The sequence below is a fragment of the Anas platyrhynchos genome, chromosome 33 (assembly GCF_047663525.1).
Source record: "Anas platyrhynchos isolate ZD024472 breed Pekin duck chromosome 33, IASCAAS_PekinDuck_T2T, whole genome shotgun sequence".
Taxonomy (NCBI): Eukaryota; Metazoa; Chordata; class Aves; order Anseriformes; family Anatidae; genus Anas; species Anas platyrhynchos.
In genome coordinates this window covers 162,347-170,867 of record NC_092618.1, presented here as the reverse complement: position 1 = coordinate 170,867, position 8,521 = coordinate 162,347, and the positions used below count along the sequence as shown (strand labels likewise).

The window sequence follows — 8,521 nt, the reverse complement described above, 5'->3', positions numbered from 1 at the left end:
GACCTAGACACAGAGAATCTTATCAGAGGCCCGCTCCCCAGCAGCTGCCTGGGGGGCATGCCTTCCTCCTCATCCCATTCAGAAGGATCCTCTGGAGTGGAAGACTTCTCAAAGAGAAAATAGCGGCTCCTCTGGGCGGGCGGTTGCGGCATTGTGGGACGTGGGCTATGCTCGGGGACTCCTCGAAGGCCCTGTGCTCCTGCCCTGTCCGTCACTGCCGTGCACCAACACTGAGCGTCCGAGCCATGGCTGTGCTCTTATAAGGTGGAGCCCTGGGGTGTCACGAAGTGACGTCACAATGGGTGCCCACCCAGCCCAGGCACGTGCCACAGTGGCACCCATTGTGACGTCACTTGGTGACACGCCAGGGCTCCGCCTTATAAGAGCGCAGCCGTGGCTCGGACCCTCAGTGTCGGTGCACGGCAGCGACGGATATGGAAGGAGCACAGGAGCCTCAAGGAGACCCTGAGCGCAGTCCAAGTCCCACAATGCCGCAACCACCCACCCAGACGAGCCGCCCTTTTAACCTTGCGAGCTCTCCCACTTCAGAGGCTGCTTCTGAATGGGATGAGGAGGGAGGCATGCCCCCCAGGCAGCCCAGGCTGGCCTGGCAGGAGACCTGGTCTTCTAGGGGCAGCAACCAGCCAGCAGAGGACAGCTTGCTGGCAGAGGACAAAACCCCAGTCAAGGCCATTTTGCCGGTAGAGGACAGCAGCCTGGCAGAGGCCATTTCTCAGGAAGTGGGCAGCAGCCCGGCACAGGACAGGAGACCGGTAGAGGACAGCTTAGTGGTTGAGGACAGCGGTTCGACACAGGATAGCAAGAAGAAGTCGCAGCTGCTGGATTCCAGTGAGTCTTAGGGATGGGGTGGGGAGGGTTGGGGACACAGAGACCGCAGCTTGACTCCAGGACTCCTTTCCTGGGTAAAGTGGCGCTTGGGCTGACGGGACTGAGCTTCCTCCGCAGCACCACAGAATCCCAGGACGCTCTGGGCTGGGGGGGACCTCGGCGATCACAATGCTTCCCCCCAGCCCATGCTGCCCAAAGCCCACCCAGCCTGGCCGTGGGCAGTGCCAGGGAGGGGGCACCGCAGCCTGCGCCAAGGCCTCACTGCCCTGGGCATGAAGGAGAGAAATCCCTGCCTGGCCAAAAGAAACCTGCCCTCTTTGAGGTTAAAGCTGTCACCCCTTGTCCTGTCACTGCAGTCCATGATGAAGATCCCCCTCCAGCTTTCCTGGAAGCCCCTTTGGGCACGGGGAGGCTGCAGCGAGGTCCCCCCGCAGCCTTCTCCAGGCTCCACAAGCCCAGCTCCCTCAGCCTCTCTTCCCAGCGGAGCTGCTGCAGCCTCTGGGCATTCCCGTGGCCTCCCCACGTCCTTCTGGGGCTGGGGCCCTTCCTCTCCTCACCCCTGCATTCAGCCCCTCTCTGCAGCACTCTTTGCTTTCGTCCTTTCCAGGTAATATATGGAAACTGCGCAGAAACTCGGCTGTGCAATCTATCAGGGCATATGTCAGACGGAAAGAAAAGGTAATGGCAGCTACTTGCATCGCAGCAGTGCTCCTGGAGCTGCCCTCCAGGGGTCCCACACAGCCCCAGACCCCTCAAGGCTTTGGTCCTGATGGCCGTGGGTGTCCCCCTAATGCTCTGTTGGTGTCTTTGTGGCTGCCAGGGCAACGAGGAGCAGAAGATAGTTTTCCTCATCGAAATCTGCGATCTGTGCAGATGTGTCACCGAGAAGGGTGTGCCGATGAACTTGCATGGCTTCTGCAGCAAACATAAGCTGGTGGAGCACATCATGGTGAGAGGATGTGCAGCGGGTTGGGGAAGGGGCAAGGCCCCCCGGCACCAGCCCCCTGGGAGGCGAGGGCTGGGGCAGCGCTGGCTCTGCTGCTGCTGGGTGCCGGCGGCTCCAAGGTCTCATCCTGCTTGTGCTCTGCAGGCGCTGATGGAAAAGGAGCCCGTGGACAGCTTGCGCACAGAATTCTGGCAGATCGCCATGGAGACTGTCGCCCTCCTCAGGTGCGTGCCCAGCCCCTGGTGGCAATGTCCTGGTGGCCCTGAAGCTGGCAGGGAGGCTGCCCGTCCCTCCCAGGGATGCCTGGCCAAGGGAGGTCCGTGTCCTCCTTCATAAGCCTCGAGGCACTGCATCCAACAGGCTCCTCTCTCTCTCTCCTTCAGCAACACCGTACCAACAGCACTGCATGGCAAAAGGGAGAGTCTCCTGAACGTGTGCTGCAAGAGCGTCTTCTTTCTGCCTCCGGAGTCGGACATGCCAGAGACAGAAAGAGCGCTCTACGCCAAGGTATGTGCTGGGTGAGGTACCGGCACCCCCAGTCCTGCTGAGCTGCTGCCTTGCTTCCCCGTGCTGACACAACCAGAGACCAGTGCAGGGCCGGGGCCCAGATTTGCTTTCCCAGCCTCACCCTTTCCCCTTCCCGGGCATGATCCCGTGCTGTAGGATGTCTGCACGCAGCGGCTTTTTAGCCCCAAAGCCACCCCTGAACTCCAGAGGGGCTCAGAGCCAGCTCCTGAGGGTGAGGAGGGCCACAGAAATAATTCGATGCTCTTCTGTCCTCCCTGCAGACTATGGATGCCTTGGACACCATGCTGGAGGGCTTCGTACTCAGCTGTCCCATCACCAGTTTCAACACAGAGATGCAGAATATGTTGAAGGTTTGGCATTTGCAAAGAATTTCCAAAGAATCCTCTCAGGTCACATTTGCAGACCACTGTCAACCCAGCAACTTCTCTCCTCGCAGGTGATGCTGGACTTTGCTGGCTCCAAAAACTCAACTGTGCGCGAGAGAGCTGTGAGGAGGATTGAGAGGCTGATTACTTTCATCCGCTGGTATTTGGTGACCAAGGTAAGGCACAAGGAACCCTCCACCCTTTCCTGCATCCCAGAGCATCCTGCCATGCAAGGGTGCCTGTGAGGCAAGCCTCGATGTACGTGAGGGCCTCAGCACTGTGAATCGAGGGTCTTTGTCCCTCCTTCACCCCTGCTCTTCCCTCCCCAGGCCCTGCTATCTCAGGGGCTGGCTCTGCCTCCACTAAGCCCTTTGTCTCTCCTCCCTTTTTCATACAGATCTTAGAGAACTTTGAAATCTATAGCGAAGATGAGCCCAAAGATTTCAACCTGTGCATCCCCATCCTGGGCAAGCTGCTGGGCCACCTCTTGCTTTTCAGCAGTGGCGATGATTCCATGGGACACGCAGCTTTGAAAAGTCTTTTTCACATGTACACAGTCGTCACAGAAGGAAGAGGTAAGAAGGTGTGGTGGGCAATGTCCATCTGCACACAGACATCTGCTGGTTTGTCTACCTGTTCTCCCCGAGTATTGTGAAGGATTGTTTTTGTGCTTGGTGGAGGCTGCCCACAGAATTCTGCCAGGTTCCCTGACCTCCTCTGCTCCTCACAGCAGCTTCCCGCAGCATTCTGGCTATCGTTTTCCGCAGAAGCTAGACACTCACCTGATGTCCAGGAGCAGTTCTCTGCTGCTGTCCTTCCCAACCCTCCCCAGATCACCTACCACACTATTTTGTGGTCTCCCCCAGTCTAAGCCATCAATCGATGAGCACTTCCCAAACCACATCTTCCCTGAGGAGTGAACAGCAGAGCCAGCCGTGCATCACCAGGGATGGTGACGCCCTCCAGAATGCTCCCTGACTGTTTGCTCCCTGCCGTCTTAAAGGCAGGTGTCAGGGGGCTTCCTGCACGTCCTGACCCCGAGCAGAAGGGGGTCTGTGACACGCTGCTACCCCCACAGCACCCAACGCCATTGCTTCTCCTCCTTCTGCATCATCCCTGAGGTCCCTCTTGCTCCCAGCACTCCTCACCTTGTGCTTTACATCCCTGCCCATCACTCTCCTCGCCATGGGTCTGAGCCTCCCTCCTCAACCATTCCTAGTGAAAGTGCTTTTCAATATTTGGCAAGCTTGTTGGCAAAGATGCTCTTCCCTACTGACTCTTTGGTGTTGCCCCCTGTTTAGAATGCATATTGAGAGAGGACATGGAAAAGTATGCAAAGAGACACCAGAGTTTGGAGGATACAACATTTCTATTTTCTATAACATCAACTCCCTGTGAAATTGCCAAGGTAATGAGCTCTGGCCTTGCTGGGGATCTTGTCCGCAGCATCAGCAGGCATCTCGTGTAGGCAAAGGGGTCCAGAACCGGTGGGGCTGGCACGGCCTCACTCGCCCTGGTGAGAGGGTTCCTCTTGTTCCCCGAGGGCCCTCTCTCCAGAGCTGCCCTTGCTGCTCAGCTAAGCAGCACCCTTGGGACACTCAGTGAGGCATGTCTTCCCTCCTCCTTCTTCCCACAGGGGTTTGGAGGACATCTCTTCCCTGCTGAGAGGCTGGACATCATCCTCACAGCCCTTGAAGCTTTACAAGACTCCAGCATCCATGACAAGCAGGGGGCCTTCAGCGTGCTGGACGCAGCCTTGGAGGACGCTGGCTACTGGCTGACAGATGTAAGTGGCCTGTGGCCATGGCCCTGCCCTTGAGCTCTTCCAGGCGTTGTTCCTCTCTCCTTCCCTGCCTCCCTCCCCGCCTCCCTCGCACATCGGGGTCTCTTGGGCTCCAGAAGCCACCTGAAGCCAGCAGAGAGCAATGGAAGGGGCCAAAGTTTGAGTGGCAGCTGTGGCAATGGCTGCGGTCTGCTGGCAACACCATTCCCACTTTGTCCCCCAAGGTGCCAACGATCATGGAGTGCATCAGGAAAAACCTGGGCAGCATCCACACAGCATCGGCGTGGCAGTGCCTGGACTCCCTGCTTCTCCAGCTGACCAACGTGATGCCCAGGAGTGAAGTCAAGAACCTGCTGCAGTTCTCTCGGCCACGTGGCAGGTCCTGGCCTTAATATCCTTGAGGGCTTGTTCCGCGTCGGGAGATGCACCTGGAGACTCTCTGCTTGCCACACCAATGGCAAAGGGCAGGACATCCCCAAGGAGCACAGCCCTCCTTCCCACCAATGTGTTCCAGCACTACTGGGCCAGCCAGGGCTGCAGCAGCCCAGCTGTCCAAGGCAGCCCAGAGTCCCCCTGCCCCCAGGGAACACCAGCTCAGCCCCCTCCTGCCTGCCCAGGCTGGGCCCTCAGTGCTCCCCAAGTCACAGGGGCTGCAGGACAGCCTGGGTCCTCTGGGGCTGGCCCAGTTTGTGGCCCTGCGGCTGAGGCAGCCTCACTGACAGAGTATTCTGGGCTTGCAGCACTGACCTGGGCATGTGGGAGGTGATCCTGGCCATGCCGCAGACCTTGGAGAAGGTTTTAAACATCATGATGGAAGACTTGCCGCTGTGCAACTGGTGCACCGCAGTCACCGAAGACACCTGCATCTGTCGCTTGGCTGTGAGTTCCCAGATGAAACCTTGCTCCCAGCAGGGCTACGTGTGCCCCTTCAGGCACACAGGCACAGCCCTGTGCCCGTCTACCCCCAAACTGCCAGCTCCCGCAGGACGTACGGACACATGGTCCCTGGGGCCGGCAAGCCCCCGTAGCTCCCCGCGCCTGGTGCCTCTTTGGTGCCAGCTGGCGCTGCCCCATCCCTGCCCAAAGGTGGGAGAAGAAGAGGCTGCAGGGGGCCCTGCCAGGCTCTCACTGCTCTTTCTTGCAGATGCTGGCCCAGAATCACATTTCTGAGGAGGACTTTGGTAACCCAGTGCACCTCCAGAGCTACCTGAAGCACCCAAGCCCAGAGATGCGCTTTTTGGTTCTGAAAGGGCTCTGCACCGTGTCAGAGAGCCCTGAGAAGGTGAGCGGGCCATCGTCATGCAAAGCCATGTTGGCAGCCTGGGGCTTTGCTCTTCTGCCCTCCCGTCCCTCCCCGCTGCCAGGAAGCAAGGCAGGAGGCTGGTGCTCAGGAACCAGAGCCCTTTGCCCAGGGTGGTCTCTCACTGCCTCACGGAAGGGAAATGGTGTCTTTCCTACAGGCAAGGAAAATTCAGGTCTTGCTGCCAGACATTGTGGAGGCTCTGCAGGACACCAACACAGACATGCTGATGAAGGCCCTGCCTGTGCTGAGAAACGTGATGGCTCATGTGGAGAGGTGGAAGGCCAGTGGCCCGGCTCTGCAGCTGGCTGAGAAGCTCCTGCCACTCTTTGACCACGTAAGTGTGCTGCGGGAGCCCGAGCCCTCAGCTGGGCCCCCTGTAACGAGGGCTGCCCTTCAACCCGGCCCTGTGGGCAGCACTCAGGCAGGGCCTTCCCAGTCTCCTCGTCAGCCCAGGCGCTGGGGAGCTCTACTTGGGCATGGCTGGTGCGGCTGGTGGCGAAAGTGGGTGGCTGGCGGGCAGCCTGCGATGGCAACCGATTGCGTTGCCCTTCACGGGCACCAGGCCTTGCAGCTGCCCCTGAGCAGCTCCTTTGGGAAGGATCCAGAGCTGAAGCATCTCACAGTGCTTGGAGATCCCTTCACATCAGTCAAGCTGATGCTGAAATTCCTCCTGTCCTCCTCCCTGCCAGGAGTCCAGCCAGGTGCGGGAGCACTCCATCTGCCTCTTCCAAGCTGTGGTGAAGGCTGTGCTGCGGCAAAGGAAGAAGGAAATTAAGAGGACAGTGCACAGGAGCCTTCTCCCACTCTACTTTCACATGAGAGACCAGAGTGAGAGCGTAGCAAAGGTACAGATCTCAGAGCTGAGCAGTTAGGTGGGCAAGGGTGTGCTGATGCCACAGGGTTGCTCTGGGGGATCACAGAATTTCTAGGTTGGAAGAGACCTCAAGATCATCGAGTCCAGCCTCTGATGTCTGGCTGTGATCTCTGGGATCTCTCTCATCGTGAGCTGCCTCCGATGGTGGCTGTCCCGTGGCCTTGCCTTGGCCACTGAACCCAGTGCACGCTGCTCCCCACCACAGCCTCCCATAACACGCTGGGAAAGGCTCGCAGCCCTGCCAAGAGGAGGGGACAGAGGGTCTCCTTCCCAAGGCTGTGCTGCTACCTCCCAACCTCTGCTGCTCCGCAGGCCTCTGGGGAAGCTCTCGCCGTGGCTGCAAAGTTTCTGCGACGCAAAGAGCTCAAGCGCTTGGCCAAGACAGAACAGACGTGGAACATCAGGGAGTGCTTGGTAAGGACCCATCTTGGTTTGCCCCAGCTGGGCAAACGTGCCCGGCCAGAGCCCGCTGCCTGCAGCCGCATCCTCGCTCCCTTCCTGCCAGCACAGAGCCCCAGGGGGCTGTTCTGCAGGCCCCTCTGCCCTCCCTGCCCCCAGGATGCTGGAGGAGACCCTGGAGAGGGTGTGCAAGCCCCGTGACCCTGCGTTCTCTCTCTCTCCAGCTGCAGCAGGACAGAGGCAGAGTAGAAGAATACCTGCGGCAGAGCCAGCCCTACCTGCAGGCCACTCAGACCAACTTGCGACTTGAGGCCGTCAGATTCATTGGTGAGCCCAGCCCCTGAGTCCCTCTTGGGGCAGCCTTTGGCAGCCCCAGGCACAGCCCTGTTGCCCCCAGAGCCCCCCGACTGGGCCCTTGCTCCAGGGTGCAGGAGGGGGCACAGCCTGGCTGGCCAGGCCAGGGGCTGCACTGCTGGGAGCGTGCTGGGGAGCGGGGCTCTGATAAGATTCTCTGTGTCTAGGTCTTGCTGCACGCTACTGCAAGGACCAGAGCGAGGAGAAGCTGGATGAAATCCTCAGCGGTGAGTGAGGGCAGTGGGGGGTGTGCTAGGGCTGGGGGGACAGCGGCAGAGGCCCCCGTGCCTTGCCCTGCTCCAGGGAAATGCTTCAGGGCGGAGGAGCAATGCAGCCATAGGAACGAGGGAGAGGAGACTGGGTAGCCCGTGGTGTCAGGGAATGGCCTCCCAGCCTGGAGCTGGGCAGTGCCGCTGAAAGGGTTGAGTGTCCCTGAGGAAGAGTCAGGGGAAAGGGCAGTAAGGCTGACAGAAGGTGGGAGCCTGTTGTAGAGCACGCAACCTGGACGAAGAGGGAGATGAAACTGCCTCTTCCTGGCCTGGGGAAGAGTCGAGTGGGGCTGGCATGGTCTGCAGGGGATGCCTGGGGATCTCTGCAAGGAGTGGGTTTTCATCTCTGCTCTTCTTTCTTTTGCAGCCCTCCAGCCTTTATGTAACGACCCGAATCCCACGGTCCGTTACACGACAGTTCAAACCACCAAGATCCTGACGTCAAGGCGTTACAGAATGTCAGAACTGCTATCTCGACTGCTGTGCTGCTGTTAGCCCCGCAGCAGTCCCCAAAACCCTTTTGTAAATATTACTATAAATCTTTAAATATTACCCATTTTATAAGTATGACTAAATTCAGATCGAGTTGAGACTTCATTTGTAACAAGCCTAACGTTCAGCTCTCCAGGAGTAGACCCAATCTTCCAAGTTCCTGTTATGGGTCCCTTTTCTCCTGACCCATCCTGGAACCTTCAAAGAATTTCTGAATCCCTGGAACCCTCTAAAAGCTTCCAAATCCCTGGCTGTGCCTGTATCTAGAGGTGTCTAGCAAGTGGTTAACCCACCCAGTGCCTCCCAATATTGCTTAGAGGCCCCAGCACCCTCCCAGTGCCCCCCAGTGTTGCCCAGAG

The 8,521-nt window shown here is 58.8% G+C and overlaps 1 protein-coding gene across 1 annotated transcript; it reads left to right on the top strand.

Annotated features, from left to right (window-relative positions):
• The first annotated feature begins 399 nt into the window (after nt 1–399).
• On the top strand, nt 400–8,249 carry LOC140000329 (maestro heat-like repeat-containing protein family member 7). The gene is made up of 19 exons (XM_072030167.1): nt 400–849; nt 1,457–1,527; nt 1,670–1,798; nt 1,940–2,019; nt 2,179–2,302; nt 2,584–2,673; nt 2,760–2,864; nt 3,086–3,263; nt 3,990–4,096; nt 4,325–4,474; nt 4,696–4,850; nt 5,212–5,350; nt 5,616–5,753; nt 5,932–6,108; nt 6,464–6,619; nt 6,961–7,062; nt 7,272–7,374; nt 7,569–7,628; nt 8,038–8,249. Exons 1-19 carry the CDS (start codon nt 435–437, stop codon nt 8,163–8,165), a joined length of 2,607 nt encoding a protein of 868 aa, XP_071886268.1. The 5' UTR covers nt 400–434; the 3' UTR covers nt 8,166–8,249.
• The last annotated feature ends 272 nt before the right edge of the window (nt 8,250–8,521 follow it).